Source organism: Notolabrus celidotus, chromosome 2 (assembly GCF_009762535.1).
Source record: "Notolabrus celidotus isolate fNotCel1 chromosome 2, fNotCel1.pri, whole genome shotgun sequence".
Taxonomy (NCBI): Eukaryota; Metazoa; Chordata; class Actinopteri; order Labriformes; family Labridae; genus Notolabrus; species Notolabrus celidotus.
Window position 1 is genome coordinate 342519 of NC_048273.1, and position 24032 is coordinate 366550.

Sequence of the window (24032 nt, forward strand, 5' to 3'; positions counted from 1 at the left end):
TCTCTGAGTTTTTTTTTCCTGTTATGCATTCATGCAGTCACAAGGAGCTTTGAGCCTCTCAGGAAATTTCCACTGAACCAGTTGAGGGGTTAATGACTTGCTCAAGGGCACCTTAATTATTGGTACAAGGGAAAGAATGCATTACTCACTCACCCCTTCCTCACCAAGTCTCAGAGAGGGTTTGTGGTTTCAAACTGAAAACCTTTGATTTCATTTTTGCCCCAATGAAAGGATAGCTGTGTATGTTTCTGGTGCTGCTCTCACAAGGTCACCACAGCAGATTATAATGGAGTGCACCAACAGAAGAGTAAGGCCGTACGTTAATTACATCACAGCAAAGGCAGGAGAAGTAAAAAGTTTGGCGCAGTCCTTAAATGAGTTTTCCACAACGGATCCTTTGCAAAGTTTCTCCTCTTGTTTTCTTAGTCTCTGGAGGTAATAGACCTGTCGCTGCAGTAATAATGATGAATCTCCACTGTCTACCCAGCAGAGCACAGGAAATAGCCCCAAAATATGGATGCAAGTAGCTAGTGGATTGTGGAACTGGGAGTGGAGGGGGGGACACTACGATCACGGCTGCACTGTGGAGTTATAAATCAAAGGGAAACATGCTACTGGAGTCAGACTGTCACAGTTAGCATGTGATGCTTTTAGCTTTAGAAACTCACATGCGACACATTTAAACTCAAAAGAAAGATTCAATTACATCCATCCTGCAGGCTGTGATCACACGCTTCCTCCTGAAAGTCATCATGGCAGCAGTATTTGGGTGACACCTCCTCCCTCACCCGTCCCAACAGCACAACACTTAATTACACCTCTGCCGTTTTAATAGCTTCTGGGTAATGTATTTGATAGTGCAATTATTCCTTCCCGACAACATCACAATTCATTTTGGCTTTTTATTAGAGCACAGAAATTCTTCATCCTGCAGGCGCTGTTGGAAAAAAAAGAGTCTCATAATCTGATCTCAGATCTATATGAACTGCACAGCTGTGTCCTGTCCTCAACCTGCAGACCAAAGCTAGATTTTCCACATGGATTCAGCTGTAAATTCATGCCTCCACTGCTGCAGCGAGGTGTCACTGGAGTTGGTGGTTTATGACTTGAAAAACAAACGATTGATCTTTTGGAGCTGCAGTGCGCATGTGATTTCACCGGAGAAGCAGTTTGTCAAAAAGAGGAAAAAAGAGAACGGCCAAGGTGAAAGTAAAGTGGTTCCAAACAACATAAGAGATGAGAGAGTTTCCTGTTTCATTACCTTGTGGTGTTTTGAGGATGTGAAGAGATGTTGTTTAATCTCCCAAAATGTCATTAACAGACGGTTCTTTTAGACGGTGCAAGAGTTTTTACTTTATTTCCTGTTTTCTGCCATATCCACATCCATCCATTTTCCTCCACTTATCCAAGGTCGGGTCACGGGGCCAGCAGTCTAACATCGGACTTCCACCAGATCCATGGATCCACAACACGGAGCAGGACCTCTGGACAGCTGGAGTCATGTGACCGAGGTTTCCCCTTCTGTAATCACTGAATCAAGGATCCTCCTCCTCCTCCTCCTCCTCCTCCTCCTCCTTCTCCGGCATGTCGTGCTCCGGCATCCGGCACAAATAGAAGTCTTGTGGATCTGATCCGGAGGACTCCGACCTGCTAGATCAGAGACGCAGCCGGAACGCAACGGAGCGGATCCAGTGGAAGTTAACACATGGACTAGAATAGAAAGCTATCAGATCTGGTGCTGTGACGGACCGGACATGGATCTGGTGGACTTTGGCCATTAGCAGATCGACCCAGACGTCCCTCTCCCCAGCTCCTCCTGGGGAATCCCAAGGCGTTCCCAGACCAGGTGGGATATATAATCCCTCCAACAAGTTCTGGGTCTACCCGGGGCCTTCTCCCAGCCCAGAACACCTCTAAAGGAAGGCGACATACTTTTTAAAAGTCAGGAATCATTTGTAGATTTTAAGAGGAATAAAAAAAACATGAAGACTAATTCAAAGTAAAACAAAGCAGCCTCCAGTCCCTGATAATAAAGTCAGCGTCTTTAAAAGACAGAAACCTTTTCATGCCACATCTTGACATTTCTTATTTCCCATGAGTCATCCATTAGAAGAAGTAAACAACTTTTATTGACAACAATAGGATTTGGGGTTTAGGCACAAAAACAACTTAATAGGTTTAGATGAGAGGCCATGGCTTGTGTTTATGTAGAGCTCCATGGGGGGCTTTGGTTTCCCTTCATGGCTGCAGAAATAAACACATGGTTCAGGTTTTGGGTTGTGGTCAAAGTGACAACTTGACCAGTGGCTGTAAACTGTAATGAACAGTAGTTTGAGGTTTTGTTGACCTCTTCATTTCCTCTTTAAAAACTGTGTTCAGCACGCTAACAGGATGTTCGTCACTGTCATCATTACTCTGGCTTTTTTCTGCTTCCTCCTGTCCCGTCTTATTTCCTCCCATCACTCTGTTCATCCTTTCATCTTGTATCCCTTTCTCTGTCCTCTGAGTCAAGCAGGCATATGTATTCATGTCTTCCCCTCTGGCTGCACTCTGACTCTTTGCTCTGTTAAACCCTGCTGTAACCTGCTGACCCGGAACAGAGGCAGTCGACCTATATACAGTAAACTGTGAGCGAGCAGCTTCCATTTGCAACACCAATCTGGAACCACCGGGCCCTTTGAGCTCCACCATCTCTTCCCTGGTGCTCCTGTTGCTTCAGCTACGTTACTCACTTTGGACCCTGAACTGCGGCTCAACTCACAGAATTGTCTTCTGGACTGATGTGGAATAGCCTTGGGGCTTGACCTTTCCTGAAGGCAGTGAACTGTCAAGTCTGGTTAGGTTTTCGTAGTCCTGTGTCAGTACAGGAAAGTCCTGAGTGTGTTGATAGTGACATCATCTGGCAGACACCCCAGGCCCTGGTTTCGTTAGAGGTCTTCAGAGCCGACCTTTACAGCCTAATCATCCCAACGAAGACATTCGGCCCTCCAAAGAATCCTAATGAATCTGTTTGGGTCCCAGGAAATACCAAGAGCAGGCATCTGTTTCAGAAGCAATGCTCTCAGACAATAGAGTCATTTCTGGTCAAACGCTCAGGGCATTTAAGTGATCATTAACCTCACCTTGCACAACATTCTATTCCTTATTCTGTTGCCTCGGGTCAATGAATAGCAGAACTTCTGCCCCTCAGGCTGTATGACGGAAACTGTTGAATAAAAGGCGACTGTGTAAATGTTTGCTGAGCCCGATAACACACTCCCATCTGTTCCAGTGGTGAGAGAGATTCAGCTAACAAGCAGAGAGCTGCCAGGTTTTAACTGATATGAGACACAATAAGCAGAATACCCTTCAAGCAAATGGCTCTTTAATCCAAACTGTGGGAGCGTTTGGACTCAATTCCAGATCAGAGATAGGTTGGCCGCTGCTTCGTCAATTCCACGCTCCAGGCGTCAGCAGGTATGTCGGGAATTCTGCAGCCCTGTATGGTGAGCGCGGTGAACACTGGAGCATGACCTGTCTCTGTGATAGGATCTCTGTGTTCTCGGTGGGTAATTGGGCTCCAGGGTTACTGACAGAGGTACACAGAGGAGGGAAGGTGTAACTTGTCAAACGAGGTGGAGGGCTGGAAGACAAGCGAGAAGAAACACTGGACGGAGACGAGTCATTTTCTGATAGGTTGATCTCCTTCGTCTGGGAGACGTCGGTGTCAGGTGTGGAAGAACCCCAGAGCATGCCTTGGTTCTGTCTTGTTATACCTGGTGTGTTCCTCCAAGTATGTAAGAGAGAGCGGAGGGAGTCCATTTCTGTTTGTGGGTGTTTGAAAAGAGAGGAAGACTCTGAGATTCATTTAAAGTTTGAAGAAGTAGCTGCAGGAGGAAAAAAAGAGCCACTGAGCTGCAGTTGCAGGACTGTCGATGTATGGTATCAATATTTCAGTGAGGCCCATTCTCAAGGGCAATCATGATTAAATCTGACTAATAAAATAAATATTACATCTGCACAGACACATGCACATACCCACTCCAGACAGGGGTGTAATGATTAATGGGGGCACCCAAGGCCTAACCTCAGTAACCCCAAGGCTGCTGCAAGAGCTCTACATTAGGCATGCAGCCACATAACCTTGCTCTTCAGCCATCCTCCCTCTCAACCCACTTCACCTGTCTTCCAGCTGCACCTGTTTTTCCATTCAGGGCATTCATCGCTATTCTGATCATGTTCCCTCCCCTCCCCAGTCGCCTCACCTCCTCCTGTAGTATGAGCTCGGGAGGATGTGTGTGAGAATATGAGCGAGGAGAGAAGAAGACGAAGCATGTTTACAGCTTTCCTCTGGGCTCGTTTAAAAAAAGGAGTTTCTCCTCCAATCTAATCTCCATCTAATATTCCTGGGGTGGCCGCCCGCCCGCCTACGTAATATTGCACAGCCGCAGTGCCCACGAGGCCCACAGGGAGCTCTCATTGTTTTATTACAGATCAGGCAATCTGGGCCCTCCGCCTCTGCCTCTGGTAATAGGCTGTCCTTGGGTGTTTTTTTATGGCAGGTTACCCATTCATTCAGAGACGCCACACAGGATCCATTGTGACACAAACTGGAGGGAAGGGTGAATGTTAATTGCTCATTAATATGGTATATGAACATGATTCAGAATGAATGTGAGTTTTGGTTTATTTGTGCCCATGAACAATGCACATACAGGAGAGAGAGCTCAGCGGTTGACAGAAGAAGCAGGTAATGTGCAACAATTCAAGTATTACATCTCAGGTTTGGGCAAGTGTCCAACTGCAATCTCCAACTGGTTATTTTATCATTGTGAGGCATTAGGTCTGTCATCCAATTGGCCAATATATGCCTTGGCGAGTCTCCAGACCTGATATGCTGGCAGTGAATTGGTCTAAAAGCTCCCATTTGCTGCTATTTAGATAGCACTCTGCCTGGCAGGTCTGGCCTTTCCACCCCTCCTGAGGCACGGCTGTCGAGGCCGGCTTACCTCCAGCCGGAGGGGGTCGAAGTGAGAGACGTACAGCAGGAAAAAAGGGCGAGGAGGACGGGGAGAAGCCCGGTGAAGGGTGTTTAAGAATGCCGCTCAGGTTTTCAATCGGTGCAGGGAGGGGCCTCTTTGGGATGACAGAGTGTCTGGCCGATCTGGCGGGAAAGCCAACCCAAATGTGAGGATGGGATGGTTGCCGGGTTGCTGAGGGAGGATGCGAGTGATGGATGGCGGTTGTTAGACGCAGTAATTGTGTTCAGGTAATTGACCCCGCTCCCTCCCCCTCTTTCTGGTCTCCTCTTGGTGAGCCAAGCACTCCATCTCTCTTTCACTTGTGTTCCACAGATGGGAGAAAACATCAGCAGAGGGAGAGCGGCTCCACGGCTTGGCAGCCAACGTGATAAGGATTTTCAAGCTTTTACTTTAACCCCCTGGTGGCTGCTTCAAATCTCTTTTAGCTGAAGTCATTATCCTGAGCATATTTACGGTTTAGCAGACACTCTTATCAAGAATGAATGCAACATCACAAAATGTCCAATATCCATCATCACATCACTTTATGTTAATTATAAATGTAGTCTCAAATAAAAGTTGCACCAGTAAGAATATGAAGTAGTGTCATGTGAAATGCCTGAAGCTAGGAAGTAAAAAATAAAGAGAAAAGCAAAATGAGAATCGCTTGAAACAAAAATTCAAGCCGTGCATTTACATAAAAAACAAACTGTTGCCTTTAGTAATTTGTCTAAACTCCAAGCTCCTTCTGTGAGAGGAAGAAATCCACACCACTCCAGATTCTCAGAGCCATCTTTGTTGGAAAAATGCCAAGTTTTAGTTCACTATTCAGTCCAGTCCAATGTGTCCCATTAAAGTTACTAACCATAGACCTTTCTGGAGTCCCTGAGCTCCCTTGTCTCGTAGGTTCCTCTGGATCTCTGCTGCTGTGGACGTGCCAGACTCCAGCTGCTACAACTACTACTATCCGTCTCCCCACTATCATCTCTCTCTCTCTTCATCTCCCTCTATCCCTCTCTCCAACACGTTGAGTCTTTGTTAATAATAGAACATAGAGTCCGGTCTAGACCGGCCCTGTTTGGAAAGAGTCTGAGGAGAACGTTTGTTGGGATTTGGTGCTTTATAAATAAAGATTGATTGATTGATTGACCAACTGCTATCTGAAGAGGCGTTGTGAACTCTAACAATGGTGGTCGCCATATTGGAAATGCTGACTCAACCTTATAAATCAGACTACATGCAAAAACTTGGACCTGAGGCGAGCCTTACGCCTCCTTTAAAGCTGGCCACGCCCCAAATATATACTTTATTGGCCTTGAAAAAACTGTAAGTGACTTATAAAATATTTAATCCTCTTAACAGTGTGAGCGAATAAATCAATAAGATATGTAGATTGAAAATATCTCTCAAATCAGGCTGTAAACATGTTTATTTCCTCAGTCTACATGTCTTAATTAACATGAGACCTAATGGAGAGTCGCTGTGTTTTACACCCAGCCTCTAGTGGACACTTGAGGAACTGCAGTTTTTGCATTTCTGCATTGACTTCATATTTAAATGCTGAAGGATGGTTCTGGTTCTGCAGCAGCTTTAATAAAAGTTAAATTCAGGCACATTAATGTTTCAGAGGAGTGTTTGTAGACATGCTCCAAATATAGTGAATTCATCATGAAGTAAAATAAATAAATAAACTGAATTTAATGTCATATTAATATAATAACATCATTTAATCATTTAATATAATTTTAAATGTATAAAGAAAGAAGATCAGTTAATTTAATGATCTAACTTCAGCGTTGAGAAATCCATCCGTGTATTTTCACACCTTCCAGGGAAGGTCCCATCTCTTCTTCTTCTTCTGTGTTAATGTGATTGTAGGTGTCTGTCATTGAAAGCTTTCTGTAATTGAGACTGTTGACACCGTCATAAACTGCTTTAACTCAGTCAGTACATCCACACATCAGCCTATTTCTCCTGGCATGTAAATGATAAAAGCCTGTAAGCACCGCAGCACACCTTCACCTTTAAGGCTGATGATGGAGCCAATCTCCCCCTGGAGTGCCAGCAGAGCGGTGACTAAAACGGAGAAGGATTGTCACGGCGTGATATGGAAGAGGTGATGATGTACTTCCCTCTTCATGCATCAGCAGATTATGGCAGCATTCATCACTGGTCCCAGACCCTGTGCTAATAATCAGCTGGGTATATCTCAATCTACAACCTCTGATTTATCCCCGGCTCTGCGGCGGGGTGACAAGTTTTTAAACGGAGCGGCACGATGTAAATCATAACCTCGCTGAGTGCCGAGTCGATGGGTTCAGCTGAGAGAGGAGATGGAGGAGAGGAGCTTACTTCAATGTGCAAACAAACACTTATGGTTGGAGGAATATTTGATGTACATTTCTAACTTTAGTATAAATTACCTGCTTTTAAAGAAGATGATATCACATCACTGACACACTAACGTTTGATCTGTTCTCTGTAAATCAGGCGTCACAGCTGATTAGGGTTAAAATGTCCCATCACCCTCAGATGATTCCAGAAGTTTATCCTGACTCTAAACATTTCCCTCTCAAGTTTTCCTTTCCTGTTTTCCTAACAGTCACTGCTCTCTTCAATCTCACCTTTTGGGACCTTGTAATATAGAAGGCCAATGTCACCCCTCAAACGCCGGCCATAAACCACCCGTCCCCAACTTCCCCCAACCGTCTGATTCACAGGTCTGTTAGAGCTGGAGAGCGATGACATCACAGCACCTCGTCCAATCACAGAGGACATTAGGCTCTGCCTGGTTTGACCTTGCCTGTGCTGATTCACAGTGTTGATGCTGAGGAGTAAGTGGGTGTGTAATGTCCATTGTTTATTGCTGCTGTCCTTCTCCTGCTTTTCTGTTAGAGCGGAGCAGCGTACAGGACAAGTGAGGTCCTCTTCTCACTGAGAACGGCCCTGCAATCATCTTATAGAAGAATCTTATAACATTAAATATGACCTAATTTATAAAATAAGTGTTAATGTATTTTTCCCAATATAGAAAAATAAGATTACAGGTTGGCTTTTGATCAGACTGTGGGATGAAGGTGTTGCCGGTCAAACTAGCGTTTTAAAGGACCGGTTTTAAGTGCAATGACGTACAGCGCTGAGATCCTGCAGGCCATGTCCTGAGGGGTTTCTTAAGCTATGAGGCTCATACAATTATAGTCCATTCAGTGGCCTTTCACACCCCTGTTTTAATCCAAAAATGGAGCTGCACGGGATCTGTGAAATGAAAAATGGCCCATTTGCCTTCCTCCCCGATGGAATTGACCTGAGAGGAGACCGACCTAATGAGAATATCCTTGAGCTGAATCGAAATGTGATTAACATCAAATCAGGAAAAAGTTGGCCATAATCAAAGCTAGATAAATCTGAGCTCCCCTTCCCTCTCCGGCCAAGGTCAGTGATTGTTGAAGGCCTCATCTAAGCTCTGTAATGATCTGACACCACACTCAACATATTGCCGTCCTCTATTCTCCTCAGTGCTTGGTCCATTTCAGCACCTCTAAATGAGGTCACATTAAAGACGCCACTACACATTCTCCCAGACAAAGTGAAATTCAATGAAAGCCACTGGAAATAACATTCGGCAGCTTCATACGTAACAAGCTTTTTATCCCACAATCCCAACCCTGCCTCCAATCCAATCTCTGCCCTGCCTCCACCTCACTCTCTCCCAGGTGTATTAAACAGGAATCAGGGAATGGTTACAGGTCCTGTAATGATCATTTGGGCCAGCTAATATCTGACAGTTTATCCAGGCCGGCCTCCACAGCGGACTTCCTTCCATCTGACATTGCTGTGACTCCATTAGCCAAAGTGTTGGGAGTAAATGATGGTATGCAGCATTTGGCAGTGTCAGGGCTTGCTCAGACCGGCCAGTCTCCATTGATTCAATCACAGAGTAAAGGATGGCGCAGGGAAAAGGAACCCCAGGTGCATTTCCTCCAACCCAGCCACAGTCTGTCTTTTAAATGTTGGCACATTACAACTCGGGGGGCTATTTATTCCCAACACTGCCTCGGTCCAGTGTGTGTAAGCATGCAGCTGCAGCACAAGGCCACACTCAGGACCTCATATGCAAAGATTATGTCCACGAGTATTTATGACTTCAAGAAATGTATGGTGAGAGCACAAACACACTCTCTCCCTCTCAAATGCACACACACACACACATAAACACATAAACACAAGCATGTTTGATAAGCCTGTCTGTTTTTATCAGGGGCGGACACCTGAATGGATTTCAAGGCTGTCCCCCTTTGAATGAGTTGTACTGATACAGTTATTACCATGTGAGTGATTCTGGAAGAGGGAATACAAATACGACAGAGTAAGAATAAAACATGCAAAGACCCTCTTTTTGAGATGGCCATGTTCACAGCACAGCGGGGTCCGTCCTGCAGCCTCTCTGGGAAATCACGTGTTGTTGCACGCCTCGTCAATTACATTACAAATGCAAACAGAAGCAGCAAGAGTTAAATTCTTTAACTATGTCACATTCTTACAATCTCTGAACAGGTTTCTGTGAGAATCAAAGAAACTTGTTCAATGCAAAACATGAAGCCAATTCAAAAAACTGTGTCTCTCCAAGGCTGGCTCCAGAAGAAAGGAATCCCTGTTCAGTCAGACACCTCACATTTACTTAAGATAAAGTTTATTGCAGCATACAGTATTCTGTTTGGTGTATGGGCTCCAACCCTCAGACATTTAGGAGTAATGAGACAGGACTATCCCCCTTGGAGCCTGCAGGTGGATGCCGGGGAGGAGGTAGGTATGAAGTTTGAAGGTATGAACCACCAATGAGAGGATGTTGAGATCAGCTGATAGAGAGGATGATGACGTGTCAGGATGAATGAGCGCAGCTCGAGTTGTCTGTCTGAACTATCTTGCGGGCGGCGCTCCATTTAACTGTTCACCTCCATGTGGAATGAACATTTTTACAGCATACATAAAAATGAATGCAGACTTTCTGTGAAACTACATGAACTTGGCCCTGTCAGGAGGGTGTGTTGTCTGTATTTAACAGGCGGTATGGATATAACCTCATCTCATATTATTTATTTTAAATTTAAAAGGACCGTGGATATTAATATTAATTAACACTTCTGTAAATGTGCCAGAATTAGCCAAAAGGCTGGTTTACATCTGTAGTCCCTTGCCAGATTTGAAAAAGGCTTCCTAAAAAGATCAGGATTAAACACCCAGAGGACTCCAACCGGCCGGATCAGAGACGCAGCTGGAACACAACTGAGTGGATCCAGTGGAAGTTAACACATTGACTAGAATAGAAACCTATCAGATCTGGAGCTGTGACGGATCGGAGACGGATCTGGTGGATTTTGTCCATAACTGCAGCAATGTCTGCCTACAGCTCTCTTAGAATCTTCTCCTCCTGGAAAGCAAGCGGCCGTCTCCAGAGTGAACGCCGTTAACATGAGTTGCACATTGAGCCGCTCAGTTCACCTTTCACCAAAATATGAGCGTGTTCCTTTTAGCACATTCATGCACAACACTGTACATAACACCTCCTTGGAAACCAACATGTGACGTCACTGGGACTGCATCCAAGTGAATCATGGGAGAAAATAAATGGCAGTTACAAAAAGTGGTTTGAAACACGACGTCAGATAAACACGTTTGATTAAACGGGACAGAAATATGTGCAAACGTTTGTAAGAAGAGTCTGATCTTTAATCAGTCGTCCTTTAATGTGTGAGCTCTGACATCTCTGTTTAAACCTCTGGAGGGGAGAGGGACTGATACAAACAGGCTGATAGATTAAGTAACAACATGATCATTTCAGGGACGACTCGAACAAAGAACTCCCTCACATGTGTTGTTCTTAACAGCTGATTGCATAATGTGTGAAGACTTCTGCACTTCTGAATCTTGGACTAAACTCCAGAGAATGAACAGAGAAGCTTTCTCCAAAATAAAGGAATGCAAGAAGAGAGTGAACATGGACCAGTAAGTCTGGGGCGTGCAGACTACAGCACACAGAATCACCATGAGTTCATCAGTGTCAGTGTCCCGCTCACAGCCAATGAGATGTTTGCTCTGTAATGTTTTAACAACTTAACACACACAATCCTAAACAGCTGTAATGAAACACGTGGGAATGCATACACACAGTAACGTCTTTCATGTGCTCTCCTCGTGGGAGTCATGGAATAGAGATGTGCTGTGAATGCTGCAGAGTGCAGTCACCATACACTGCAGCATCCCACGCTCTTTGTAACACCCCATGTTTCAACATAAAGCTTTGACCTCCTCCTGAAGTGCTCTCCTCTTAGATCAGTGCTCAGCGTGTCCCTGGTCATGAATAGGATGAGTGTAGCGGGGTCAAAGGTGACGGGAGCTTGTTTACATTCAGGCCCAGGCTCTAATCCCCTCCGTCCTGTCCGGGCTGGAGGTGGTTTTCTAATGTTTTGGTGCAGTGCTACTTTGCACTCTCCTTGGCTTCCTGTTTTCTTGAACTCTGCCTCGGCTGATTCTCCGGAGCCTCTGAGGGTTCTCCTCCTGTCTTTGTTACTCAGCGGGGGATGCTGCTTCAAGGGCTTTCTATAAAAGTATCAGTATGGACTCTGTGAGGTGACACAAAGCTTAAAGAATCTAACCCATAAAAGAAACATTTCAGAACTTTTTATGACCTCCAACACCGGCTAACCCCTCATGGATAGACTAAGTTTGTTTTGTGCCAGAGGGCCGTAAAGGTCTCACTTTTTCCTCTTAAACAGTCAAGTATCTTGATAAAGAGTCCCCTGGCGATTCTCTAAACCTCTCTCTGCTCTCTCATCATAACTCTGAGTGGATAAGAGCCTCTGCTAAATACCTAAAATGTAAATTTGCAGAGTGGGTTTGCTTGGGGACAGGTGGTAGAAACAGTCCCCACAGACACAGACTTTATCTGAAGAGGGAACATTATCTTCAAGGACAGGATGTACGTCCTGCACCCTGCTGGCAGCGGCACAGCCATTATTATCTGTACATTCAAACCTTAATCAACACTTTCAGCATGCATGCAGGATCAGGCTTTCATGATGCATGGTGAATATATATATATATGAATATTCTGAGAGGCAAACACACAAAAACATGCTGATAATATCCTGTAATGTTTCCCAATCATAGACGATAGCTAGGCTGTATATTTTCTGCCTCCAACGTATATTCACCGACCATTAATCCACCAGCCGGGGGCAAGAGGACCATCTCTTCCTGCTGTCTGCCCCTTTTATTTCTTTTAATTTAATTTAATCTAATATCATTTAATTTAGTCTAATTTCATTTAATTAATTCATATTTTATTTTATTTTTAAGTATTGTGTCTTTTATCATTTTACCTATTTCTGTTGTTTTCTGTCTCTCTGTTTGTTTGTGAAGCACTTTGGGCCGCACGCTTGTGAAAGGTGATATATAAATAACGTTGAGAGTTGAGAGGTCCAACAGTACGTCCCTCTCTTTAATGCATTGATGAAAATGTTAAATATGAACCTTCATATCTGTGTATTAAAATGTATCTGCTGCTGGTTCCTGCCAAAGTCATTCAGCCCTCGTTGGAGCATTAACAAAGCTTGTGTCATGATAACGGAATATTGAGTCAAAGATCTGAAGATGCATGTTGGGTAATTTCAGTGTCTAGACTAAACTGAGGGAGGTGGGGCGGGACAAGCTGCTGTGTGTTTGGGAGTGTTGCTGGACCAGGTCTTAGTTCTGCTGCTATAGGCTTAGACTGACACACTGGGATCCTGTCTTTCCCTCTCTCTCCTCTCTCTGCCTGTCTCTCACTTTAACTCTTCCTGTCCCATTAAAGTTACTAACCATAGACCTTTCTGGAGTCCCTGAGCTCCCTTGTCTCGTAGGTTCCTCTGGCTCTCTGCTGCTGTGGACGTGGTCCAGACTCCAGCTGCTACAACTACTACTATCCGTCTCCCCACTATCATCTCTCTCTCTCTTCATCTCCCTCTATCCCTCTCTCCAACACGGTCTCAGCAGATGTGTGTCTAACATGAGTCTGGTCCTGCTGGAGGTTTCTGCCTGTTAAAGGAAGTTTGTCCTTGCCACTGTAACTTGCTAAATGCTGCAAAGTGCTCTGCTCATGGTGGATTAAGATGAGATCAGACTGAGTCCTGTCTGGAAGAGGGGACTGGATCTGATCCGGTCTTGATGTTGGGTCTTTGTTAATAATAGGACATAGAGTCCGGTCTAGACCGGCTCTGTTCGGAAAGAGTCTGAGAAGAACGTTTGTTGGGATTTTCAAAATAAAGTTTGAAAATAATAGAATAACAGATACATGAATAACATTCTATGAATAGGGTGAAGTATTTCAATAACTTTTAACACTTTTAACACTTTGTGAATCCTCTTAAGTTTCAGGGACATCTTTATAAACGTCTCCTCTTGGACTGAGCCTCTTGTTTGATTCTGGAATAATATTTTAGTTTGATTTCAGAGCATAATAATCACTAAATGAATGATCCCAATCCAATTTTTCAAAGGTTTGTTTCCTCCAAGGCAGTTCTCACTACATGTGTCGCTCTCCACACTCTTTTTAATCAACACAATCTGTGCCCCCTCTCCTCCTCAGCAGGGAGGACTCTCGATGGATCAGAAGACACAACAACAAGCCGAAGCAAGCCAGCCAGTTAGAGCTCTGAAAGCCTGACTGAGCACAGCTTAGCTCTGCCTGACGCAGCACTATCAGGGCCGACACATTGGCTGGTCACTACACCTGCTGTTCCCAGCTGCGCCAGCGCCGGTGTCACCTCTGCCAGGTGTTCCCAGGACCCAGTGAGCCTCCTGTAGCACTCCACAAAACACAGCCGCACACTGAGAAATAGGCCTGATACCAGAGGAAAGGAGAGGGGGAGAGATGGAGGAGAGAAAGAAGAAGTTTGCCAGGGTGTTACTTACTTTCAGCTTTGTATGGCGGTGAATACTTTTCAGTTGTGGGGAGGCGCTGTGCGTGTCATTGGCAAAGAGCCTGCCAGACGGATCGATGATGCTGAGTTGCTGCTGCTGCAGCGACGCTAGACGTGCCCTGATCTAATTTGCCCGCTCCGCAAGGATGAGGTTAACTCATCGATCCTGACGCCAGAGAGCGTGAAGCAAATCATATACACTTCTTCCTGATTCAGAGCGGTATCATAATTCTGTGTTATAAGTCAACATATTAAACGTGTTGGTGAGCAAACATTCATTCTCACATGGAGACAGGAAATGATAGATGATGATGAGAGTTCACGTTTCCTCTGATCTGACAGTCAGGTAATCAGATGATCTGCCTCGTACGCAGAGGTAGATTGGCAGAGAGGATGCAGCTCCCTGTTTTTAGGGTTTCATTTTATTTTACAATCAAATGAAAGAAATGAAGGAGAGAGAGGCGAAGTGTGAGGACGATACTGAGCCAGTTCAAAAACAGAACTTTAATGAAGCTGAGAAACTAAAGACACAGAGAGAGTCCCTGCATGGAAACTAAGGGACTCACCTTTAAAGATCCAGGAAGTCTCAGGACAGAGAGGGTTTAAAAGACAGTCACCACCTTGAACAGGCAGCTCCACCTGTACTACACCCTCCACCTGTACTACACCCTCCACCTGTACTACACCCTCCACCTGTACTAAACCCTCCACCTGTTCCTCCACCTGTACTAAACCCTCCACCTGTTCCTCCACCTGTACTAAACCCTCCACCTGTACTAAACCCCCCACCTGTACTAAACCCTCCACCTGTACTACACCCTCCACCTGTACTAAACCCTCCACCTGTACTACACCCTCCACCTGTACTACACCCTCCACCTGTACTAAACCCTCCACCTGTTCCTCCACCTGTACTAAACCCTCCACCTGTTCTAAACCCTCCACCTGTACTACACCCTCCACCTGTACTACACCCTCCACCTGTACTACACCCTCCACCTGTACTAAACCCTCCACCTGTACTACACCCTCCACCTGTACTACACCCTCCACCTGTACTAAACCCTCCACCTGTTCCTCCACCTGTACTAAACCCTCCACCTGTACTACACCCTCCACCTGTTCTAAACCCTCCACCTGTACTAAACCCTCCACCTGTTCTAAACCCTCCACCTGTACTACACCCTCCACCTGTACTACACCCTCCACCTGTTCTAAACCCTCCACCTGTACTAAACCCTCCACCTGTACTACACCCTCCACCTGTACTACACCCTCCACCTGTACTAAACCCTCCACCTGTTCCTCCACCTGTACTAAACCCTCCACCTGTTCTAAACCCTCCACCTGTACTACACCCTCCACCTGTACTAAACCCTCCACCTGTTCCTCCACCTGTACTAAACCCTCCACCTGTACTACACCCTCCACCTGTACTAAACCCTCCACCTGTACTAAACCCTCCACCTGTACTAAACCCTCCACCTGTTCTAAACCCTCCACCTGTTCTAAACCCTCCACCTGTAGAGAACTGTTGTTGCTCTGATGACATGTTTGGAAATGGCAGGACCACCTGGTGTGGTCCAAATGGTTGGTTTTGAGTTCTGCTGTCCTTGAAGACACCTCTTGATAAAGATGGAGGAGAAGATGCGTCTTGATAAAGATGGAGGAGAAGACTCCTCTTGATAAAGATGGAGGAGAAGATGCGTCTTGATAAAGATGGAGGAGAAGACACCTCTTGATAAAGATGGAGGAGAAGACACCTCTTGATAAAGATGGAGGAGAAGATGCGTCTTGATAAAGATGGAGGAGAAGACACCTCTTGATAAAGATGGCGGAGAAGATGGGTCTTTCTAAAGATGGAGGAGAAGACACCTCTTGATAAAGATAGAGGAGAAGACTCCTCTTGATAAAGATGGAGGAGAAGACACCTCTTGATAAAGATGGAGGAGAAGACTCCTCTTGATAAAGATGGAGGAGAAGACTCCTCTTGATAAAGATGGAGGAGAAGACTCCTCTTGATAAAGATGGAGGAGAAGATGCATCTTGATAAAGATGGAGGAGAAGACTCCTCTTGATAAAGATGGAGGAGAAGACTCCTCTTGATAAAGATGGAGGAGAAGATGCATCTTGATAAAGATGATAGTGAGCGACTCCTCTGTGTTCACTCTAGAACTTTAAAGAACCTGAGAGACAAAGACAACAGAGAGAGTTGCTGCGTGGAAACAAAGAAGCTTTATTTCTAAAACTAATGTTCCTTATCTCTCTCTGGTTCTGATCAAAGAAGTGCGTGTCAGACAAAAACTACTAATGTTCCCTGATAACTGAAGGTATTGGAGTGAGAGCAAAGCTAATGTGCTTCAAAGCCGTCTTCTTTCACTCCACGTGGTTACACCGTTAATTCCCTGAAGGTTAGACACACACACACACACACACACACACACACACACACACACACACACACACACACACACACACACACACACACACACACACAGAAACACCAGAGGAGAACGATGTGAGCGGGATCCACAGCGAGCTCAGATTCCCCCGTATGGAGGTCTATTTGTGGAGCGTCTGAAGCAGATCGGCCTCAGGTGACGGTGAAAACTTTGGAGTAGAAATAAATATAGAGACAGAGTCGGAGTGAGTACTCCTGCAAATACATGCAGCAGAGAGTAATTGCTACTGTATTGTGAGAAACTGGAAACCAAAGCCGGGCTTTTACACTTCAATAAAGACATTCATGAAGCCGACTTCTCCTGCAGGCAAAGGTTTAATAGCCTGGAGTGCTTTCCTTTCAAGTGAATGCGCCTGTTCTAACAGGTGCTTAATAATGGACTGGGAATGTGGTGGAAATGGGGATACAAGCCTGAGCCACTGTAAGCAGGTACACTGAACACAATAGGATTAGAGGGGAGATTGATCCCGGCTTTGTGTGCCGCCGTTTGGCCAGATTACCACAGCCACCTTTCTATTGTGTCGAAATTGGACCGAAATTTGTTTTCAATTTTGCCTGCCGCTTGAATTTCATTTGGGCATGCCTGTTTCTCTCTCTCTCTCTCTCTCTGTGTGTGTGTGTGTGTGTGTGTGACACAGAGGAGGAGAAAAAGCACTGTGATTTGCACTCTACAATTTCCCTGGATTAACAGTTTGCCTGAGATAATTTTGTCACTCCTGGCGTTAAATCAGCTGCGTTCAGTTGAAAGCCCGGCCGGTGTGAAACATTAAAACCTGCAGGTCTGCATCAACCCGAGCACGCAACAGACTCAGACCGAGCCGGGTCGGGTATCAGCATGTGCAAATCCAAACCAGTTCCATAAGATCTGCAGCGTACAGACTGTAGCCTGAGGAGCTGAACTCTTAATCCTTTCATTCAGACACTAAATGTTCGTTTTTCTTTTTGCAGAACTGAAATGTTAAAAAAATATTGGCAGAAAAAATGAGCTGAACTGACAAGATCTGTAAAAACACTCCAATATATCCGGATTTATAATTGACTTCAGATGATGAGAAGAAAGAAGGATGTGACCCAGGTTAGCAGGACTCAACATGGACCCAGGTTAGGAGGACTCCACGTGGACCCAGGTTAGCAGGACTCCACATGGACCCAGGTTAGCAGGACTCAACATGGACCCAGGTTAGGAGGACTCCACGTGGACCCAGGTTAGCAGGACTCCACATGGACCCAGGTTAGCAGGACTCAACATGGACCCAGGTTAGCAGGACTCAACATGGACCCAGGTTAGGAGGACTCCACATGGACCCAGGTTAGCAGGACTCCACATGGACCCAGGTTAGCAGGACTCCACATGGACCCAGGTTAGCAGGACTCAACATGGACCCAGGTTAGGAGGACTCCACATGGACCCAGGTTAGCAGGACTCCACGTGGACCCAGGTTAGGAGGACTCCACATGGACCCAGGTTAGCAGGACTCCACATGGACCCAGGTTAGCAGGACTCCACATGGACCCAGGTTAGCAGGACTCCACGTGGACCCAGGTTAGGAGGACTCCACATGGACCCAGGTTAGCAGGACTCCACATGGACCCAGGTTAGCAGGACTCCACATGGACCCAGGTTAGCAGGACTCCACATGGACCCAGGTTAGCAGGACTCCACATGGACCCAGGTTAGCAGGACTCCACGTGGACCCAGGTTAGCAGGACTCCACGTGGACCCAGGTTAGCAGGACTCCACATGGACCCAGGTTAGCAGGACTCAACATGGACCCAGGTTAGCAGGACTCGACATGGACCCAGGTTAGAAGGACTCGACATGGACCCAGGTTAGCAGGACTCCACATGGACCCAGGTTAGAAGGACACAACATGGACCCAGGTTAGCAGGACTCGGCTCTAACATGACTCTGACTCTTGGCTTGATTAAAACACTAGGATGTACTATAAAAAACATGGCAATTAAAATTAAAAGACTAATTGGAAAGTTGTAGAATAACATGCAGGGACCTTTTGGTTCCCTGCTCTGTGATCTGATGATGTTTTAGTTCAGGAGAGTCTGAAGTCTATGATCTGATGATGTTTTAGTTCAGGAGAGTCTGAAGTCTGTGATCTGATTATGTTTTAGTTCAGGAGAGTCTGAAGTCTGTGATCTGATGATGTTTTAGTTCAGGAGAGTCTGAAGTCTGTGATCTGATTATGTTTTAGTTCAGGAGAGTCTGAAGTCTGTGATCTGATGATGTTTTAGTTCAGGAGAGTCTGAAGTCTGTGATCTGATGATGTTTTAGTTCAGGAGAGTCTGAAGTCTGTGATCTGATGACGTTTTAGTTCAGGAGAGTCTGAAGTCTGTGATCTGATGATGTTTTAGTTCAGGAGAGTCTGAAGTCTGATCTGATGATGTTTTAGTTCAGGAGAGTCTGAAGTCTATGATCTGATGATGTTTTAGTTGAGGAGAGTCTGAAGTCTATGATCTGATGATGTTTTAGTTGAGGAGAGTCTGAAGTCTATGATCTGATGATGTTTTAATTCAGGAGAGTCTGAAGTCTGTGATCTGATGATGTTTTAGTTGAGGAGAGTCTGAAGTCTATGATCTGATGATGTTTTAGTTGAGGAGAGTCTGAAGTCTATGATCTGATGATGTTTTAGTTGAGGAGAGTCTGAAGTCTATGATCTGATGATGTTTTAGTTCAGGAGAGTCTGAAGTCTGTGATCTGATGATGTTTTAGTTCAGGAGAGTCTGAAGTCTGTGATCTGATGATGTTTTAGTTCAGGAGAGTCTGAAGTCTGTGATCTGATGATGTTTTAGGTCAGGAGAGTCTGAAGTCTGTGATCTGATGATGTTTTAGTTCAGGAGAGTCTGAAGTCTGTGATCTGATGATGTTTCAGTTCAGGAGAGTCTGAAGTCTGTGATATGATGATGTTTCAGTTCAGGAGAGTCTGAAGTCTGTGATCTGATGAAGTCTTTTATTTTGAAGTAAAGACAGCCTGACGACCTGGGGTTAGGGTTAGATCCACAGCATATCAATTAGAGGAGATATAAGAGTCTTCTCTCTCTTCATGATGAGACTGATAAGACGTCTGTATTACATCAGAACCTCTCTCATCTTCACCTGCTCTCGCCCCCCCCTATGTTCCCTCATGGATCCACTTTAACGTACAGGAGTGGTGCCAGGTATTGAGAAAGCTCAGCATGCTGCACATATCCCTCCCGTTTTACCCCATCGTTCTATTATTATTTGAATTGCATTGGACTGTGGTGACTGAGAATTGGAAACGGGAGGGCAGAGCGGGACCACCTCAGTCCCAGTATTTTAGGCACAGTTCTGCCTCAGTGAGCCGGGCTGATTGGGATGCAGCGGGGTCTCTCTCTGCCTCTCCCTCCTGCTCTCTCCTCGTGTCTCTGGTTCTGCTCGGCCTGAAACAGACATTCTGATGAAAAACAGAGGGGGTGAGAGTGTTTATGGAGGCAGGGCACATTCAGGGAAACACACACACACTCTCACAGATTATATATGACTTGTATTTCTGTGCAGTGCATACACAAATACTCAAATGTGCGCTAAGCCGAGCGGCGAACAATCCCAGGATTCCAATCCTGTAATCATTCTCAGATAATTCACTGAGATGTGTTTAGCACTCTTTTATTTAAAAACAAAGTCAGGATGTCATTCTGTGTATTTTCTTGGTTCTGTGTTTGTGACTCACTTCCTGTTGTGGTGATGATTCCTCGTGTTGTCTGTCTTATAATCACTCTGCTTTAGTTTTGTTTGTCTCAGTTGCTCTTCCTCGTGTTCCTCTCCTTGTTTTCTTGAATTCCTCGTGTGTGTATAGTTGCTTTATTTTGGATTACTCGTTCCTTCTGCGTCTGCTTTAGTTTTACTTCCTGCCTCTGTGTGTATCTCTCCTGTTTGATCACTCTTTAATTAGTTTCACCTGCGTCTTCTGTCACACCTGTGTTCATCACCAGAGTGTGTTTATTTCTCTCCTTTTGTCAGTTTATTGTTATCTTTATGGATCGAGAGTTTCAAATGAGGTAAAGAGACCCAGATCTGATCCTCAGGTTTCCTCTCTCATCAGTGGTTATTGGGATCACCTGAGATCTACCTCAGCTGGAGTCAATCAGCTGAGAGAGGCTTCATAAGGAGGCTGGATCTCAGTGTTCTCGAGAGGGTGAACACCTTCAGTCTGCTGTCTCTGATGAATGAATGAATGAATGAATGAATGAATGAATGAATGAATGAGAGTTTGTCCTAAAGATCATTACCCTGATCAATGACTCCTCTTCTCCTTTGCTAACCCTCTGATAGATTCAGAGGTCGACCTGGGTCCTTCAGGTTTAGTTTTAAGGGGAAGCTTAATAAGGTCTGGTGTTCCTCGTGATGTCCTTCTCGTGTTCCCTGTGGGGCTTCTGTGTTTTCTGTCAGACTTTTTTAAAGCACACTTTAATGAAACCCTTTTGTTTTAGTCTACATGTTGGGTTCTCCATCTTTGTTTCTTGAACATAACTTTCCAAGGATATTGTATCGACAGCTCATCACGCCACGTTATCATCATGTGTTGTGTTGGACTGAATGTGTGGCTTGTTCAGCTCGTTTATGTTCTGAGGAGATAAAGATCATATTCTGTGAAAGCCACTTCATCACTCTCTTTCTTCCAAAACTGCTACAGCATTATACAACAAACTAACCACAGTGTGAGAGGAGACAAAAGTCAATACGTGTATCAGAGTATATTACCACGTGTGTTTCTTAAACAAGGCTCAAGTTCTTGGATTTAGGGACTCATTAGAAACACGTAAACAATCTCACTCTGTGCAGTTTATGCAACTACAGGTGAGAGAACAAAGCCAGCAGCAAAAGTCTACGCCAGGTTTTCACCTCTACACACGTATTTCCAGAGACTGTCACTAAGGTCTTCTTCTTTTAATATTTAATGCAGTCAGCATTCTTCTTCTTCTTCTTCTGTTATTTAACGTGGTTAGCAAACAGCTTTAAGACACTCTATCACCACCGTCTGGCAGGAATACCGTACTACAACCAGGCACCGGTGAAAACAATGAAAACGTGTATTTTCACAATGAGAATAATCACAAAGAGAATAATCACTATGAGAATAATCACAATGAGAATAATCACTATGAGAATAATCACAATGAGAATAATCACAATGAGAATAATCACTATTACAATAATCACTATGAGAATAATCACTATGAGAATAATCACAATGAGAATAATCACTATGAGAATAATCACTATGAGAATAATCACAATGAGAATAATCACTATGAGAATAATCACTATTACAATAATCACTATGAGAATAATCACAATGAGAATAATCACTATGAGAATAATCACTATTACAATAATCACTATGAGAATAATCACTATGAGAATAATCACAATGAGAATAATCGCAATTAGAATAATCACTATGAGAATAATCACAATGAGAATAATCACAATGAGAATAATCACTATGAGAATAATCACTATGAGAATAATCACTATGAGAATAATCACAATTAGAATAATCACTATGAGAATAATCACATTAACTCTTTGATTTTTAGAAAGTAAACACATATTCAAGCATTCAAAAAGCATGTCCCATCTGTAGCCAACATACGAATGTAAATATGAACTTGTGGTCCTGGATTCTTGGTCTGGGAAGTGTTCTGGTTTCCTCTCTCAGTAAATGTATTGATGAGCCAGAAGAGGCTTTGGTTTATGCCGGACTGAGAGTTAGTGTGGAGAGCATAAAGCAGACGTAACGTCCACTGATGGGGGAGATTTATTTACCTTCATAAAGAAGCCGATCCAGATCAAAAGTTTCAACTTGAGCTGTAAATGTGCAGGACTCACGACTTCCAGCAACGCGTCACAAATGATGGATGTGGTCTCCATCCTTCCTTCAACAACAAACATTTAAAAGTTGTTTTCTTCTCCACATGAGGACAGATCTGACAAAGCTGGCCTTTTTACTTTCTACAGTATCACAATGTTGTTATCTCAGCAAACTTAAAAGTATATTAAGTTTATTTTATTTTAATCTGTGTTAAATGATTTCTTGTTTTAATATTACTAACTTTCTAAAATCAACACTCTCCAACTCTTTGCAGCTTTCAGTCTCTTGAGTCATTTCTCGCTCTCTTACTCACAAAAAACAAAGATTCTCTCACTCCAGCAAAGAGCTGAATATTTCTTCTTTCTGTCCTTTTTTTTTGTGGTTGTTTATTCTGTGTTATACTTTTATTACCCCCCCCCCCCCCCCCCCCTCCCCCTCTGGCACCTTGAAACTATAAGTGCCATTAAATTGTTAGGTATTAAAGTTAACATTGGTATTGAATCAAAATTACAGCCATTGTGGCAGCAGAAGGACTCATCCAACAGCAAATATTAAATCAATAACACACACACACACACACAAACACACACACACACACACACACACACACACACACACACACACACACACACACACACACACACACACACACACTCACAGGCTTTCCCTTCTTTCCATTTGCAGCAGCAGAGTCACTTGAAGTCCTCACAGTGTCCTCATTCCTCTCTCTCTTGTCTGCCGGTTTTCTCTCTCTCTTAAAGCTCACCATCACTCCGTCCTTTGGTTTACTGAACACTCCAGTTCTCAACCCGTGTCTGCAGAATGAAGTGGGATCAAACGGGGTCCAGACTGCCTCTGTGTTCATCTTTATCAATCAACCTTTATTTGCATCGCGCCAAATCACAACAAACGTTATCTCAAGACTCTTTTACAAACAGAGCCGGTCTAGACCACTCTATGTCATATTATGAACAGAGACCCAACACCAAGACAGGATCAGACTCAGTCTGACCCCACCTTAATCCACCATGAGCATTGCACCTCTCAGTATTTAGCAAGTTACAGCGGAGAGGACAAACTTCCTTTAACAGGCAGAAACCTCCAGCAGGACCAGACTCATGTTAGACACACATCTGCTGAGACCGTGTTGGAGAGAGGGATAGAGGGAGATGAAGACAGAGAGGGAGCGGTGATAGTGATGAGACGAGTTGTAGATGCTGTTGCCGCTGAAGTCCAGTACTTCCGTGTCAGCTGGAGTCCAAAACGTCTGCAGCAGGAGGACGTCCACGGCAGCTCAGAGGAACCTACGAGACAAGGGAGCTCAGGGACTCCAGAAAGGTCTATGGTTAGTAACTTTAATGGGACAGGAAGAGTTAAAGTGAGAGACAGGCAGAGAGAGGAGAGAGAGGGAAAGACAGGATCCCAGTGTGTCAGTCTAAGCCTATAGCAGCATAACTAAGACCTGGTCCAAGCCTGATCCAGCTCTAACTATAAGCTTTATCAAAAAGGAAAGTTTGAAGCCTACTCTTAAAAGTAGAGAGGGTGTCTGCCTCCCGGACCCTGACTGGTAGATGATTCCAAAGGAGAGGGGCCTGATAACTAAAGGCTCTACCTCCCATGCTACTTTTAGAGACTTTAGGTAGGATGAGCAGGCCTGCATGTTGGGAGCGTAGTGTTCTAGAGGGGTTACAGGGCACTATGAGGTCTTTAAGATGCGAAGGTGTCAGATCATTAAGAGCTAGGATTTTAAATTCTAGATGAAGTC

At 44.6% G+C, this 24032-nt stretch overlaps 1 protein-coding gene across 1 annotated transcript; it reads left to right on the forward strand.

Annotated features, from left to right (window-relative positions):
- Positions 1-5077: 5077 nt before the first annotated feature.
- LOC117828295 (keratin-associated protein 4-3-like) lies at positions 5078-15503 on the forward strand. Its single transcript, XM_034705336.1, has 5 exons — positions 5078-5166; positions 7115-7159; positions 9868-9880; positions 14300-14303; positions 14587-15503. Exons 1-5 carry the CDS (start codon positions 5078-5080, stop codon positions 15501-15503), a joined length of 1068 nt encoding a protein of 355 aa, XP_034561227.1.
- The last annotated feature ends 8529 nt before the right edge of the window (positions 15504-24032 follow it).

Coding starts and splice junctions, on each gene's coding strand:
- LOC117828295 (XM_034705336.1), top strand. CDS start 5,078: ATGCCGCTCAGGTTTTCAATCGGTGCAGGGAGGGGCCTCTTTGGGATG. Junction 5,167..7,114: donor GCGGGAAAGCCAACCCAAAT/GTGAGGATGGGA, acceptor GTGATATGGAAG/AGGTGATGATGTACTTCCCT.